Source organism: Eubalaena glacialis, chromosome 7 (assembly GCF_028564815.1).
Source record: "Eubalaena glacialis isolate mEubGla1 chromosome 7, mEubGla1.1.hap2.+ XY, whole genome shotgun sequence".
NCBI lineage: Eukaryota > Metazoa > Chordata > Mammalia > Artiodactyla > Balaenidae > Eubalaena > Eubalaena glacialis.
Window position 1 is genome coordinate 74493508 of NC_083722.1, and position 15551 is coordinate 74509058.

The 15551-nt window shown below is 50.4% G+C and overlaps 1 protein-coding gene and 1 non-coding gene across 3 annotated transcripts; both read right to left on the bottom strand.

Moving 5' to 3' along the window:
- Positions 1-208: 208 nt before the first annotated feature.
- On the bottom strand, positions 209-14577 carry MON1A (MON1 homolog A, secretory trafficking associated). 2 transcript variants are annotated; one of them, XM_061195375.1, is made up of 7 exons: positions 14312-14577; positions 13153-13283; positions 4525-4664; positions 2789-3274; positions 1448-2213; positions 594-741; positions 209-493 (listed from the first exon to the last, which is right to left on the bottom strand). In XM_061195375.1, the coding sequence occupies exons 3-7, from the start codon at positions 4649-4651 to the stop codon at positions 353-355; spliced, it is 1668 nt and encodes a 555-aa protein (XP_061051358.1). In that variant the 5' UTR covers positions 4652-4664; positions 13153-13283; positions 14312-14577; the 3' UTR covers positions 209-352. The 2 variants fall into 2 exon arrangements, with proteins under 2 accessions (XP_061051358.1, XP_061051357.1); XM_061195374.1 differs by lacking the exon at positions 13153-13283.
- Positions 8716-8822, bottom strand: LOC133095857 (U6 spliceosomal RNA). Its single transcript, XR_009701713.1, has one exon. It is a non-coding gene; the product is annotated as a U6 spliceosomal RNA (small nuclear RNA).
- Positions 14578-15551: the final 974 nt, after the last annotated feature.

Here is a 15551-nt window from a genome sequence, read left to right on the forward strand (position 1 = left end):
GTGGAGGTTGGTGGGGAAGGCCAGTGGGGTCCTAGAGAACACTTTACATGTGGCAGGACTTCAGCTGAATGAAAACAGCCCCAGCCCAGGGGCCGACTCTGAGCACATGTGATGCTGCACATGGGGAAGCATGGGCAGGGCCTAGGGAGGAGGGTCCAGAGTCTGTATGTGAGTGAGAGTGAAGGAACCAGTGACAAGGCCCCACAAGTGTGTTCCCCAAAGCACTTTAATGCACACACCAACCCACAGTCCCTGCCTGCTGCCTGGGCCAGAGAGGCCAGCCCCACCTGGAAGCTCCCATGGCTTCCACAGCCTGGTGTGCCTAGGAGGGCCGAGCCCACACACATTCTCATCAGTACGTGAGGGGCGTGAGGATGAAGAGGCGGTCTTCTTCTTTGCGGATCCAGCGCATCAGTTTATGGATGGCACTGACGGCCGACGCCTTGGTCCCCAGGGGGCTGTAGCACATGTAGAGCTCAAAGGCGCCTGTCACCTGGAGGAAGGGGGCACAGGGTGGTCATCCAGATTAGACAACCCTCGTGGCCCTTGCTCAGGACCCCGATGAAGCCCAGCCCATCCCAGGGCTGCCTTACCCAAGCCAGGAGGTTCTCGTTGGGGCCCGTGTAGTAGATAGTCTTGAGTGGGCGGGAGGCATTGTGGGCGCGGCTGTGCAGGTACTGGTAGAGGCCCAGCAGCCGCTCCTGCTCTTCTTCACTGGTGTACGGGGCCTCGATCTCAGGGCTGGAGATGGGGGAGTAGGTTCGCAAAGGAATGACTTCCACTGGCTTCTCTGGAGATCCAGAAACACCTATTCCTAGCCAGGGAGACTCCACCATGTGTCCTACCCTCCAAATGCCCCCCCCCCACCCCAGGACAAGGCATTGTCTCCTCACCACTGAAGACTCCCCAGGACAGAGCTGGGCCCACCCAGACTGGAGCCCTGTTCTCCCCTCTCCCCCAAGTTCATGGCATCTATGGTGACCCTCCCTTGGAGAAGCCAATCTGGGTTTAGGTGTCCTAGACAGAGTGACAGGTCTGAGACGGAGGAAAAGTGAGCCAGGAACCCTCTGGACCAAAAAGGGATAAGAGGATAGAAGATGCCTCATCTGGCCCCAGCCCCTCTGTTGGAGGAGGAAGTGGAGGAGTTCTGCATCCTGGGCTGGACCAAACTGACCAAACAGAGGAGACCTCTGTTCCAGTTTCCTTCCCTGGGTGTACTGGGTATTTCAAGGCCTTATGGGAAATGACTGTAGAGAGGTGTATGCTGATGGGGAGTAGGGTGATAGGGGGTTTGGGTCCCTGGTATCAGAGTCAAACAGACACAGCAGGTCGGTCCATTCCCAGAGGGGTCGTCAGCTTCAGGACTGCATCAGAGCTCAGGCCCAACCGGCAACCCCCCACCACGCCCTTGTCTCCCTCAAGCAGTGTCCCCAAGGCCCTCCCTCACCTGGTGAAGAGTCCCGAGCTCTTTGACTTATAGAGGAAGTGGCGCAGGTCAGGGATGCCCACTTGGGCAACACTGTAGTAAGGTGTGCGCAGTGCCTCCCGCAGCGCCAGGTGCGCTCCGCGCTTCCGCAGGCGCTCCTGAAAGCGGCGGCGGCAGTCAGACACTGCAAAGAAGTCCTCACGGTCGGTGGAGACGAGCAGCAGGCAGAGATCCGTGTCAGGCTCCAGGTAAGAGATGTGTGCGTGGAAGAAGCCGGCTGCGTTGAATTTGGGCAGGCACACGGGCGTCCAGGCCTCGCCCTCGCGGAAGGACGAGGAGGAACTTATGAGGTTGAAGAGCAGGTGCAGGTCGATGGGGTGCAGGAATTGGTCCTTGCGGCGCACGAGCGCCACGAGCTGGTTGCGCGCCAGCAGGATGGAGAAGACGAGGCTGCGGGCGCGCGCCTGCTGCAGGCTGGCACTCACGACGTCGCGCACGGCCGCCGCCAGGGGCAGGCAGCGCGCCGCCCCCATCAGGAAACTGGGGTCTCGCGCCATGAGCTGCAGCAGGTTGTCCGTGATGCGCTCGGAGCCCGAGAGCAGGCGCCGCAGGTCATAGTTCTGCTTCTGCTGGAAGATGTGGCTCAGCTGCGCGCCCGTAAGAAGGCTCAGGATCTGGTAGTAGATGTAGAGCAACTCTTGCGCCAGTTCTTGTGCCGACTGCCGCGTGCGGGCCACCGCCACCAGCACCAGTGGGCTCCGGCGCACGAATACTACCTTGTAGCCATCTGATGGGGCGGATGGATAGGGGTGGTGTCAGCTTCAGCCCCTCTCCGGAAAGCCCTCCCTGATTGGCTTGCCCTAACACCCTCAGAGCCCCGCTTTCCCACGCAGCCTTCCACATCCTCTCCACCTCCCCTCATAACTGTGCACACAGAGGGGGCTTCAAGATGAAAGAAAAACAGATGCCCATGGGCCCCCTTCTCCCCCTTTCCTGCCACTTGCTTCACAGACTGGGACCAGCTAAAACGCAGGAAGCACTTCAGAAAAACACACATTCTTGGGCTAAGTGGTAAGAGCTGGGTGGGGCTCAAGACCTGGGATTTTTTGGTCACCTCCCCGGCTTCTCACCTTCTCCAAGGGCAAAGCCCATGTGCGAGCCACCTTTGGCCCTCACAACAGCCCTATGAGGCAGTCAGTGTTGTTTTCCCGTGTTCAGATGAGGACATGGGGCTCGGTGAAGTGGAGGGACTACCCTTGGTCACACAGCACATCCCAGCCCTCTAGTCCCTGGGAGTCTGAAACCTGGTATGGTCTCTCCTGGCCAGGGAGACCTCCCGGCACCCCCTTCCTGGTGGCTCACCTGCATGGATGGAACGGATGGCATTCTTGTCAGCCTCCAGGAAGGACACCAGGGCCACCATGACACCCATGGTGCTGGAAAGTGCCTCCTCTGACCCATAGCGGGAGTACACAGGCTTCCCCGCCTCGCTCAGCACGAAGACATGCTTCTGGTGCAGGCGCCATGCCTCAGCAGTCTCCTCCTCATCCCCTTCACCAGTGCCCTCCCTTGAGGGCTCTGTGGCTGGTCGCCCAGCTGCCCCTGGGGACTCCGGCCAGTCCTCAGAGCTTCCTGGAAGCATCTCCTCCTGCAGGTCTCGGGCGACACCCGTCAGCTGGGTGCTCAGCTCACTGAAGTCCTGGCTGATCTGGCGCATGTCTGTAGGCAGCGGTGGGGGACCACCAGCACCCTCCTTGGGGATCTCCCCAGAAGCCGCCCCATCCTCTGATTCAGTCAGGTCCTCGTAGGAACGGGCATGGACGAACATGGCACCCTCCTGTCCGGCACCTGCCAGCCAAAAGCACTGGTGTTTAGAGCGGTAGCTTCTGGCAGACCACCTCACCAGCAAGGTGCCCAATATAGTACACTGCTTGTCCTGATGAGGCAAGCCACTGTTCCCTCCGGCTACAAGTCATGCTTTGCTGTGACTTACAGCCCACCAGCCTCCTCCCCTCACCCTGGGAATAAGACCCCAACCCCTCAAGGCTGCGGTGGTAGCCAGTATCTGCCTGTCCCTCTCACTCTCATCTCACAGCCCTTCGTGCATCTGCTCTTGGATATCCCACCTACCTCAGGGCCTCTGCATCTCCTGTTCCCTCTGCCTGGAAGGCACTCCCACTTCCTTGCATGCCAGCTCCCTGTCACACTTCAGCTCACAGCAAAGATGTTAGTTGTCCCTGTCACCTGACCCCCAAACCCAGGCACTCTATCATATCCCCCTCCTTGACTTCTCTTAGGGCACTTATCAGTTATTGCCCTTCTCCCCAACTGCAGTGGGGTTCCCCCTCATGGGCAGGAACCTGGTTGTTCACTGCTGTGTGCCCAGCACCTCGCCCTGTGCCTGGAATAACTCTTGTGCTCAGCAAATCTTTCTCCCTGGGAGAAGGCTCCCTGACCCTGCGCAAGGACCCATGGCTCCTAACCCCCTCCACTGGAATGCTCTCACTAGCCTGTGGCTCCCCCAAGGCAGGGACCATGTCAGTTTTCCTTTACTGATTTTTTTTTGGACAGAAGAGTTCAAGAGATATGTTTTGAGTCTCTATTATGAGTTCAGCACTGTACCAGGCATTGGGGATACAACAGCTCTGTGCTCAAAGAGCTCACAATCTTGTGGACAAGAGAGATGGGCAATACATACACACACAAATAAGACTACAAAATAACTAAGACAAAATAACTGCACATGTTCTGTGCAGAGCATGGTCAGAGCAGGCCTCTCTTGTGAGGAGGTGACATTTAAGTTGAGAGCTGAGGGAGGGAGAAGGAGCCAGGGAGGTACCTGTAGACACAGGAAATAGGAGGAGAGCCCACACTGGTGACAAGACAGCACAGGGCAAGTGGCACAACATGAAGTGGAGAGGAAGGCCAGATGCACACTGAGCCTGGATCCCTGCAGTATCCCCAGCACATGACAAATAGCTAACAAGTGAGTGAACACATGCATGAATGAGTGACAGTGAAAGAGTGGTTGGGAATCCCGATTGCCCTGGAGGCTGCTCTAGCTGTAAGCTGGCTGGGGCTGCGCACCCTGCCCGTACCTGGCTCCATTCCCTGGGCCAGTCCTGGTGTGGGGCTCTCAGCTCTCTCCACACTCTGCCCATCAGAAGGAGCCAACGTGCCATCGGGGCCTTCGCTGCTTCTCTTCCTCTGCATGTCAGCAGCCATCCCTTGGGCTCTCCTGTGGGGCAAACAAAGGCATCATTGAGGGTAAGGGGGAAGGTGCTAGTGGCAGGAGTCACTGGCATGATTAAGAGTGGTTAAGTACAGGAAAGTATCCCTCACCAGGACCCAGCTAACTCAAACCTCTGGGGAATGGGTTCTGAATATTCCCTTCTAAAGAAGCGTGCTGTTCTCTTTCTGATTATAAAAGAATATATGGGGCACTTTCCTGGTGGTCCAGTGGTTAAGACTCTGTGCTCCCAATACAGGGGGCCCGGTTCGATCCCTGGTCAGGGAACTAGATCCCTCATGCCGAAACTAAGAGCAGCATGCTGCAACTAAAAGATCCCTCATGCCACAACTAAAGATCCTGCATGACGCAATGAAGATCCTGCCTGATGCAACTAAGACCCGGTGCAGCCAAAGTAAATAAATAAATATACTTTTTTTTTTTTTTGGCTGTGTTGGGTCTTTGTTGCTGCTCGCGGGCTTTCTCTAGTTGCGGTGAGTGGGGGATAAGCTTCGTTGTGGTGCGCGGGCCTCCCATTGTGGTGGCTTCTCGTTGCAGAGCATGGGCTCTAGAGCACAGGCTCAGTAGTTGTGGCGCATGGGCTTAGTTGCTCTGCGATCTTCAGGATCTTCCTGGACCAGGGATCAAACCTGTGTCCCCTGCATTGGCAGGCGGATTCTTAACCACTGAGCCACCAGGGAAGTCCCTGTGTCGGGTCTTAGTTGCGGTGCTCAAGCTTCTCTCTAGTTGTGGTGTGCAGGGTTTTTTTCTCTCTCTAGTTGTGGCACGCGGGCTTAGTTGCCCCGCGGCATGTGGGATCTTAGTTCCCCGACCAGGGATCAAACCCGCATCCCCTGCATTGGAAGGCGGATTCTTTACCCCTGGAAGTTCCAGGGAAGTCCCAGTCCCTATGTGGATTTTTATGTAATCCTGATCATTCTTCTCTGAGGCAGGCACTCTTGTCAGACAAGCTTTATAGATGAAGAAACTGAAGCTGAGAGAGTGTAAGTACATTGCCCAATGTCACGACAGGAAAGAAGCGCTGGAGCTGGGAATTGAAACCATTCTGTATCCTGATATCTTCCACTGTACATCCTACCATGAACATTTCTCCATTCAAAACTGAGTTGACAAATCAGTTCTTTTTGATATTTAGACATTTACTATGAACGAAGTGAGTCAGAGTAAACAGGCCTAAGCCTTGCTTTTCTCCTTGCATTCTGTACCTTTTGAATTTGGCACCAGGGCTCGCCTTTCCAGTTAAAAACAACTATGGACATGTCAGTTCTCAGTGCCCATTTGATGGACACTAAGGACAAACTCAGCCTGATCTCCCAGTCCTTCCACAGCCTCAGGGCCAGGTGGAGGTGGCCAAGAGTGGATGTCAGGGATAACGAAGTTGGGTGGCTCACTTGGGATCAGCCTCTACGGTCCCTTAATGACAGGCTGAAGGGTCTTCATTTGGCAGGCAACAAACAATCCATAGGAGAAGGGTTCCATCTGAGGCACTAACCCTTTAGGGAAGAGAAATTTGGCTGGATGGGCTAGATGGGCAGCGAAGACTAGTCAGAGACTCATGAGGAAGGCACTGCAGGCAGGCCAGGGGCGTGGGAGGGACTGGTGTTACTGTGAGCAAAGCAGACTCTGTCCCTGCCCTCCTGGAGCAGAGTCCATAGGGAATAATTGAGGCTTGTCCCTTACTAGCTCTGTAACCTTGGGCAAATGACTCCACTCTGAGCCTGGCATGAAGTAGATGCTCAAAAACGTTCATGAGAAGAGTGATTTCAAAACAGTGTCACCAGCACTAGCATTTGTGTGGCCCCCGCTTATCTGTGTCTAAGAACTCTCTCTGACCACAAGTTCCTAGCAGGCAGCTCCTGCAAGTGTACCCAAAGAATTGATTTTCAAGCTCTTCTTTTTGTCATCTTTGTTGTAAGCTATGGAATCCTTTCTTCAAATTAATCTTGTAAAGCAGTTCAATGTGCAAAACAGACAGACAGGGAGGCAGGGCCAGAGACTGGCCTGATGGCCACGCCCCCACTTGTCCTGGAGCACCACAGGGTTAAGTGGGGGTTGGGTACCACTGGTCAACAGCATCATCCCACACAGAGTGCGCTTCGAATAATCTTCAAAGGAAGATTATTCAGGAGAACATCTACCTTTTGGGATTTTCTAGGCCACCAATCCTGTCCATCAGGACAATCAAGAGTGATGGTTCCCAGCAAGGGTCGGAGCCCAGAAGACCAAGGTGTGGTCCACCTTTTCTGATGAAGAGTAATTAAGAAGCTGCATGCCCTCAACAGGAACCTGGGGAGGCATCCAGAAAGGTCTCCTCTGAGACTGAGACCAAGAGGAGCAATCCAAAACAGGCCAAAACAGCCACCGCAACACCACGGAGCCCAGGGCAGTGGGTGCTAAGGAAACTAGGGCATGTCCAGATCTTAAGCAAGAAGACACAGGCCACACGAGAACCTTGTAGACCATTATTTTACAAGCTAACCTAAAAGCCTGGGTGGGGTCTGCATTGCTGTGTAAAGAGAGAGCGACCCCAGAGAGATGAGTCTGTCCATATACAGGCAGAGGGCAAGCTGCTACTGCCAGTCCCGGGGTCATGGCCAGGGCTTCTGGACCTGGCTCCTTGGATGGAGGCCTGGATTGGTATGTGCTTTTTTCTGAGGAGAGGGTCCAGAACAATTACTTTAAATGGGAATGCCCTACATTTCTATGTGTACTCACTTTCCCACTCCCCTAGTGGATAGCTTCACATCTTCTCTCTTCTCAAGCTTCCATCATCTTCTCCGATGCTTGCCCTCAGCACTATCAGTGATAACCTTACCTTCTATTTCACTGAGGACATGCAAGTCAGCAAAAGAGAACTTCCAAGATTCCCACTACCACCTCACCTCACCTGCCAGACTCTGCCTTCCTTCTTCTTACTAAAGATGAGCTGCCTGGGCTCCACTAATGCCTCCACTCCAGCCCCTCTCACCCACCCAAGCATATGGCTTCAGCAGCTGTCCCTCTCTCTCTCGGATCATCAGTGTCCCCTTCTCCCCTATCCATCACCAATATACTGATGTTTCTTCCATTTTCAAAACACCTTCCCTTAGATGTGTTTACTCTGTTATAATTCATTGAGCTGTACTTATGATTTGTGAACTTTATGTTTGTTTTATTTCAATTAAAGCCTTAAAACAAACCTCCCCTTAACTTTACATTCCCCTCTAGGTACCACCCTATTTTTTTTGTTGTTTTTTTTTACTGTCCTTTATAAAACAAACAAACCTCAAAACAGTAAACAGTACTTGGAGTTAAATTAGTCACATAAGCTAGGCTATGCTGTGTAACAAATGAGTGCCCAAATGGTAGAGGCTTTACACATAAAGGCTTTTTTTTTTTGTTTTGGCCATACCACGTGGCTTGTGGGATTGAACTTGGGCCCCAGGCAATGGAAGTGCAGAGTCCTAACCACTGGACTGTCAGGGAATTCCCTAAAGGCTTTTTTTTTTTTTTTTTTTGCAAGCATTTTTTTATTGAGAAATAATCGATGTATAATATTATATTAGTTTCAGGTCTAAAACATAATGAGTCAATATTTGTATACATTGCAAAATGGTCACCACCATGTCTCATTAACATCCATCACCACACATAGTTGCAAAATTTTTTTCTTGTGATGAGAACTTTTAATACCTACTCTCTTAGCAACTTTCAAATATACAAGTATTATTAATTATAGTCACCATGCTGTACATTACATCCTCAGGATTTATTTATTTTATAACTGTAAGTTTGTACCTTTTGACCACCTTCACAGATTTTGCAAGCATTTTTAATAATCTCTAAAGGATAATATGTATTAAAATATTTACAAGTTCCTAATTTGACAGGCTGACTCCATTATATACAGCAGGGGTCCCCAACTCCCAGGCTGCGGACTTCTATCTGGGACGTGGGCTGTTAGGAACTGGGCCGTACAGCAGGAGGTGAGCAGCAGGAGAGCGAAGCTTCATCTGCCGCCCCGCATCGCTCCCCATCACTCGCATTACCGCCTGAACCAAACAATATGGAACGCTTCAGGAATTTGCGTGTCATCCTTGCGCAGGGGCCACGCTAATCTTCTCTGTATCGTTCCAATTTTAGTATATGTGCTGCCGAAGAGAGCACTAAAGGCTTATTTTTTGCTCACGTACTGTGGGTTGGGTAGCAATTCAGAGCAGCTCCCTTCTGGGCAGTGATTCAGGAATCCAGGCTACTAGCATCTTATAGCTCTGCCGTCCCCTGGCAATGGAAGACAGGGCTGGAGGGTCATGTACCAACTCTTAAATACTTCAAAGTCCAGATTGGCCAGAACTAGTCATGTGGCCAGAGGGACTGGGAAATGTGGAGCGCTCAGGTGTCTCTCCACTTTTCCCATTCACACTTGAATCCATTCCAACTATTACTCCAGTAACACTGCTCCCTCAAGGTCTCCAGTGACCTCCAGGATCATCTCACTTCACTCAGCAGCCACAATGATTATTTCCTCTCTCTCAAAACACTTTCTTCTCTTGGCTTCTGGCACATCACTCTCCTTTCATGGTTCTCCTACCTCATGGACCACTCCTTCTAAGTCCTCTTTACAGTTCTTCTTACTGTTGAGGGTCCAAGATTTCAGGTCTTGGATCTCTTTTCTGTCTTCATTCGATCCCTTGGTGACCTTATTCAGTCTCATGGTTTTAAATTTCACTGATACATTAATGATTCCAAATTTTATTCACAGCCCTAATCTCTCTTCTGACTTCCAGAGGCACACACGTTTAACTGTTTACTTGATGTTTGCCCTTGGATATCTTATAGTACCTCAAAGTTATATGTCCAAAACTGAGTTCCTGATCATCCCCTTAAAAAGTTGTTCCTCCCAGAGTTTTCTCCATCTCAGTGAAAGACAATTTGATACTTCCAGTTATTTAGCAAAAAACCTTGGAGGCATCCCTTATGCCTCTCTTTTTCCCGTAACTAATATACCAAACCACCAGCAAATCTTGTCAGCTTTACTTCAGAATACAGGTACACACAGAAAAATGTCTCTCATTAACCTTTGCCACATAGAATGCCTCTTGGTTTTTAGTACACAGCTGTGGTAGCCAGCCTTCAAAATGGTCCCCAGTGATCCTCAACTCCCAGCATTCAAGTCTGTATACTCCCATCCCACACTGAGCAGAACTAATCTATGTCACCAACAGGATAATGTGAAAATGACAATGTGTGACTTCTGAGGCTAGGTCATAAAAGACATTGTGGCTTCTGCTTTGTTCTCTTGGATCACTCTCTCTAGGTGCAGCCATCAGCCATCAGTTGTGAGGACACTCAAGCAGCCCTAAAGAGAGGAGCTCATGGTAAGAAACTGAAACCCGAGACCAGCCAGTACCAGTGTGCTAGTCATGTGAGCGGGCAGTCTTGGAAGCAAATCATCTAGCCCCAGTCATGCCTTTGAATGACTGCAACCTCATGAGAGACACTGGGCCTGAACCATCCAGCTAAGATGCTCCCAAATTCCTGACCCACAGGAACTGTATGAGATAATAAATATTTATTATTGTTTTGAGCTGCTAAGTTTTGGGATAACTTGTTACACAGCAACAGATAACTAATACAACAAACTTGTACTGATTGAGCTTATGTTTACATAGAAAAAAACTATTATCAACACTTGATTTATATTTTTTAATAAAGGAATGTGCATTTAAAGCCTCAAATTACATTTCAAATAGAACTGATAGAAGATCATTGAGTGCCAACAAAAGGGGTTTAGTTGCATCATGGCTATTTGCAGGTACTGAAAGAGGCCATGATGCTGTATCAAAGCAACACTGTTTGATGAGGAGGAAATGTTTTAAGCATTTTGTATCCTAACATTATAATTTATTTGGCATATATTAGGTATGTATTTTCCTTGTGTTTTAGTGCTATTTTAGAAAATTGGGGATTTGGGGTTGATGAAGGAAGCATTATACTTTTTCCCATTTAAAATAATGGGGAAACACATAAATCAACTATACTTCAATAAAATGTTAAAAAAAAAATAAAAAGTTAAATGACAAAAAAAAAAAAAAGTGGGAAACAGATACTAAGTTAGTGATTCCAGACAGAATGTCCAACTTTCATGGAACAGATTACTGATGTTCCATGGGGAAATGCCGATATTCAGAATCTGACCACTTCTCATCACCTCCACCACTACCACATTGGTCCAAGTCAACATTATCTCTCTAGCAGATTGTTGCAAGTCTTTTTTTTTTTTTTAACATCTTTATTGGAGTATAATTGCTTTACAATGTTGTGTTAGTTTCTGCTGCGTAACAAAGTGAATCAGCTATACGTATACAAATATCCCCATATCCCCTCCCTCTTGGCGTCTCCCTCCCACCCTCCCTATCCCACCCCTCTAGGTGGTCACAAAGCAGCGAGCTGATCTCCCTGTGCCATGCGGCTGCTTCCCACTAGCTATCTATTTTACATTTGGTAGTGTACATATGTCAATGCCACTCTATCACTTCATCCTAGCTTACCCTTCCCCCTCCCCGTGTCCTCAAGTCCATTCTCTACGTCTGTGTCTTTATTCCTGTCCTGCCCCTAGGTTCATCAGAACCTTTTTTTTTTTTTTTAGATTCCATATATATGTGTTAGCATATGGTATTTGTTTTTCTCTTTCTGACTTACTTCACTCTGTTTGACAGACTCTAGGTCCATCCACCTCACTACAAAGAACTCAATTTTGTTTCCTTTTATGGCTGAGTAATATTCCATTGTATATATGTGCCACGTCTTTATCCATTCATCTGTCGATGGACACTTAGATTGCTTCCATGTCCCGGCTATTGTAAATAGTGCTGCAATGAACACTGTGGTACATGACTCTTTTTGAATTATGGTTTTCTCAGGGTATATGCCCAGTAGTGGGATTGCTGGGTCGTATGGTAGTTCTATTTTTAGTTTTTTAAGGAATCTCCATACTGTTCTCCATAGTGGCTGTACCAATTTACATTCCCACCAACAGTGCAAGAGGGTTCCCTTTTCTCCACACCCTCTCCAGCATTGCAACAGTCTTTTAACCAGTCTCCCCACTTCTGTCCTTGTCCCTGTACAGTCTATCCTTCTCACAGCACTCAAAGTGATCTGCTTGAGACAGAAGTCAAGTCACGTAGTTCCTTTGCTCACTAGTCTGTAACGGTCACACCTCACCCAGTGAGAAAGCCAATTTCCTCACAGTGGTGCACAAGAACCACTCTGTCTACATGCGCCACACCCCACCCCCCAAATTACTTCTTCAACCTCATCTCCTGTTCTTTCCCCTACTTGCTTTGCTTCAACCCAGCCACACTGACGTTACGGCTTTCCTTGAGTATACTGTAAATGTAAATCCTGAGTATTCCTTCACTTCAGAACTTTGCTCTTGCTGAACTTTCTGCCTGGACCACATCTCCCTACTTTTCCCCCTGCCCCCCACCTCACCTATTCCACTACTTGGCCAAATATCTACATGACTCACTCTGTCACTTCCTTCAGGTTGCTGCTCAAGTGTTACCTTATCAGAGAGGCCTTCCTGGAATATCCTGGATTCTTATCTCCCTTGCCCTGCTTTGTTTTTCTACATTGAAGGTAACCCTGTGAGCTGTCGCAAATTTCAGAATGTCAGCTCCATACTCAGGAAGACTTTAATTAACATTTGTCAGACAAATAACTTTGTAAGGGAGAAGATGAAAGATCCTCAGAGAACACCCAGCTCCAATGTAGCCTTGGGAGACTCCTGCCTGTAGGGAAGACTTGTCCTTGGTAGTAGTTAAGTGTTCAGTAACAATGGCTCTGGAGTCAGAGGGACCCGGATTAACCTGGCTTGGTTTTATAAATCTCAGCTTTCTCACCTACGAAATGAGGATGATGACAGCACTGATTCATTGGGTTGTGGAAGGATTAAATGAGATAATCCATGTAATTTGGTTACCCTGGCACAGAGTAGGTACATATACACTCAGCTGTCTTTAGCATATCATGATTATTCTTATTCAGACCATGTGTACCTGCACTTATACACAGATCCAGTAATCTCTGCCATGTAAATCAGTCCTTTGAGAGTTTGCTCATCCTGAGCCAGGCCCTTAGTGAACAGGACATGCTTCTGACCTCATGAAGCCAGGTGGGCTCTGGCCTGAAATGACCCATCTGTGATGCTGGGACAAAGAGATGCCTTTGGGCCTAGGGCTGGGAGTTCCTCCAGGCTAACTGGCTATTCATCCTGAAGTTGCAGGACAGACCGTTGGTTCCCTGCTGCTCCCAGAAGTCTCTCCCAAGCTGAACTCCTTTCTACCACATGCCCCTGCTCTGTGGCCTTGCGCCTCTGGCTCAAAGACCAAAACAAGATCTACAGCAGCTTACCCCTGAGGGCCCACTACCCACTGATCCCAGTGGGCTTTAGGTAACTGCTCCTAGCATGGCTGAGTACTACCCAACATGGTACCTGCATGTTGTGAGGGCAGGGTCAGCTGGCTGGGGCTAGTGGACATCTCCTTCCGAACAGTTCTCCAACCACCTGAAATCATGTAGTACCTCAATATCTCCAAGGCCAGTATCGGGGTCCAGCCAAAAGCCCTGGTGAAGCAAACAGTTCTCTGGACATTTACACTGGAAACTAGGCAGGGAGGGTGAATGACTCATAGCAAAACCCACCCCAAACCCCACTGGAGCCATAACCTGTGTGGCTGAAGCTCTTGGGTGGCTGGGCCTGAAGCAGTTAAGCAAGAGAGGTCTCTTGGAACCAGTCCCAGATACTCCCTTGGGGCCCCTTCTCAGGCAGCCTCTCTAGAAGCCCCCAGGGCTTGCTATTTTCCCTAGAAGTGCTCTGCTGTGCCTTTGAGCAATGTCACCAAACAAGTTAGCTCAATCAGCCCTTCTGGTATGCCTCCCTCCTCTAGGTGCCTGGCCTGGAGGGAGGAAGGGACTTGCAAGAACCCCCCCCCCCTACTGGGTCCCTACCACTCTTGCTCCCTCTTCCTGCTTAGATAGTGCCCTATCCTGCCTTGACCCTTTGGGGAGTGGGCTATCTGGGAGGATGATGCCGGGATGCATGGATGTGTGGCAGACAGAGTCCAGGTGAGGCTGTGCTGTAACTGCTTCAGCAGGATGCCTACTCCATGCTGAGAGTATAGCTTGGTACTTGTCACTGCTAGTGGTCACTCCCCTCTCTGACAAAGGCTGCTCACCCTCCCCAGCAAACTCGAGCCCAGAAAGTGTGGCTCAACAGGTACAAGAGGCAGCTTGGTTATCTGAGCCAGGGCACCCTTGAAGGCAAAGTCCCAAGCCTCAAGACACTTTCAGCAGCTTCCTGCTCACCCCACAGTCAACCTCTGCCAGTCTTTGAGAGCACTCTGCTGGGCCGAATGTGTGTGCGTTGGGGCTACAGGACTTTGCCCTTCCAGCCGAAGGAAGAGTTCCAGGCCTCGCCTTTTGTATTCCCCAGCTGGGAACCGGCGAAGGGACCCCAGAGAGACCCAGTCCTTCTACCGCAAATGGCAGCGTAGACGGCAGGGGCCCCTAGTCTTCAAGCCCCTCCCTTCAAAGATGACAGCTCTCCAGTCTCTCGGCGCCCCCAAGCCACGTGGGTTGGCAGTCGGACTCACCTGTTTCTCGGGGAGGGGGAAGGGGTCAGGAAGCACAGAGACTGCCGGTCACTGCCCTCTGCCGGACCACCGGGAGGGCACGGGTGTCCGGCTGGGCGCAGACTGATGGTTCAGGTTCGCGGGACCACGGCCCCCTACGGACGCAGACATGGCCACAGCACAGGCCACCGCTCCCTCCCACCGCCCCTTGCCCGGCTGCCGACTCAGGAAGACAGCACTCGCCGGCCTCTGGCGGCGGAGGCCCGGCTCCAGTCGCTGGGCCTGGCCCTGCCCGCCCCCGATGTGCATTATGGGAAATGTAGTTCGCAGTGCACGGCCGCCGCGAGGTGGGGCGGCGCGCCAGGTCCCGGCAGAGACCTGGGCGGGGCCTGACCCGGGTCAGCGGTGGCATCATCCCGCACCGCCTTTTCCAGAGTCCCGGCCAAACTCAGACACCTCCCCAAACCCAAAGCCTGGGGTGGACCGCAGGCCCAGACTCCCCAGCTCTTCCGCCCGAGCCAACAAGAGGTTTATTTAAAGCGAAAGAAAGAGACTATGGCATTTTTTCCTCCACTAATTGTGGAAGGACAGTGCAAGTTTGCGGGCTGGATAAATGTCATTAGTGGACCCGGCCACACTGACTGTAAAGGATGTAGGCACACCAACTGCTGCTAAAAGAACACCCTTTTATTTTTTTAATATATTTTATTTTTTTATAAATTTATTTATTTTTGGCTGCATTGGGTCTTCGTTGCTGTGCGCGGGCTTTCTCTAGTTGCGGTGAGTGGGCTTCTCACTGCAGTAGCTTCTCTTGTTGCGGAGCACGGGCTCTAGGCACACGGATTTCAGTTGTGGCTCACTGGCTCTAGAGCGCAGGCTCAGGAGTTGTGGCGCACAGGCTTAATTGCTCCGCGGCATGTGGGATCTTCCCGGACCAGAGCTCGAACCCGTGTCCTCTGCATTGGCAGGTGGATTCTTAACCACTGTGCCACCAGGGAAGCCCCAGAACATCCTTTTAGCCACGTTTTAATATATCAGTATGAATCTCTAGAGTGGTATTTCTCAACTCTGCACATAGAATGACCTGGGGAACTTTAAAAAAAAGATGAATGCCTGCATACCACCCCTAGAAAAAAACAGGAAAACATAAAATCAACAATTTTACTTTTGGAGAGTAGTTTAAAGAAATAAAATTAGGGATTAACAACAATACTGCTCATGTTTCTCTGAAGCAATTAAATCACTTAATAGCCTCATGGTT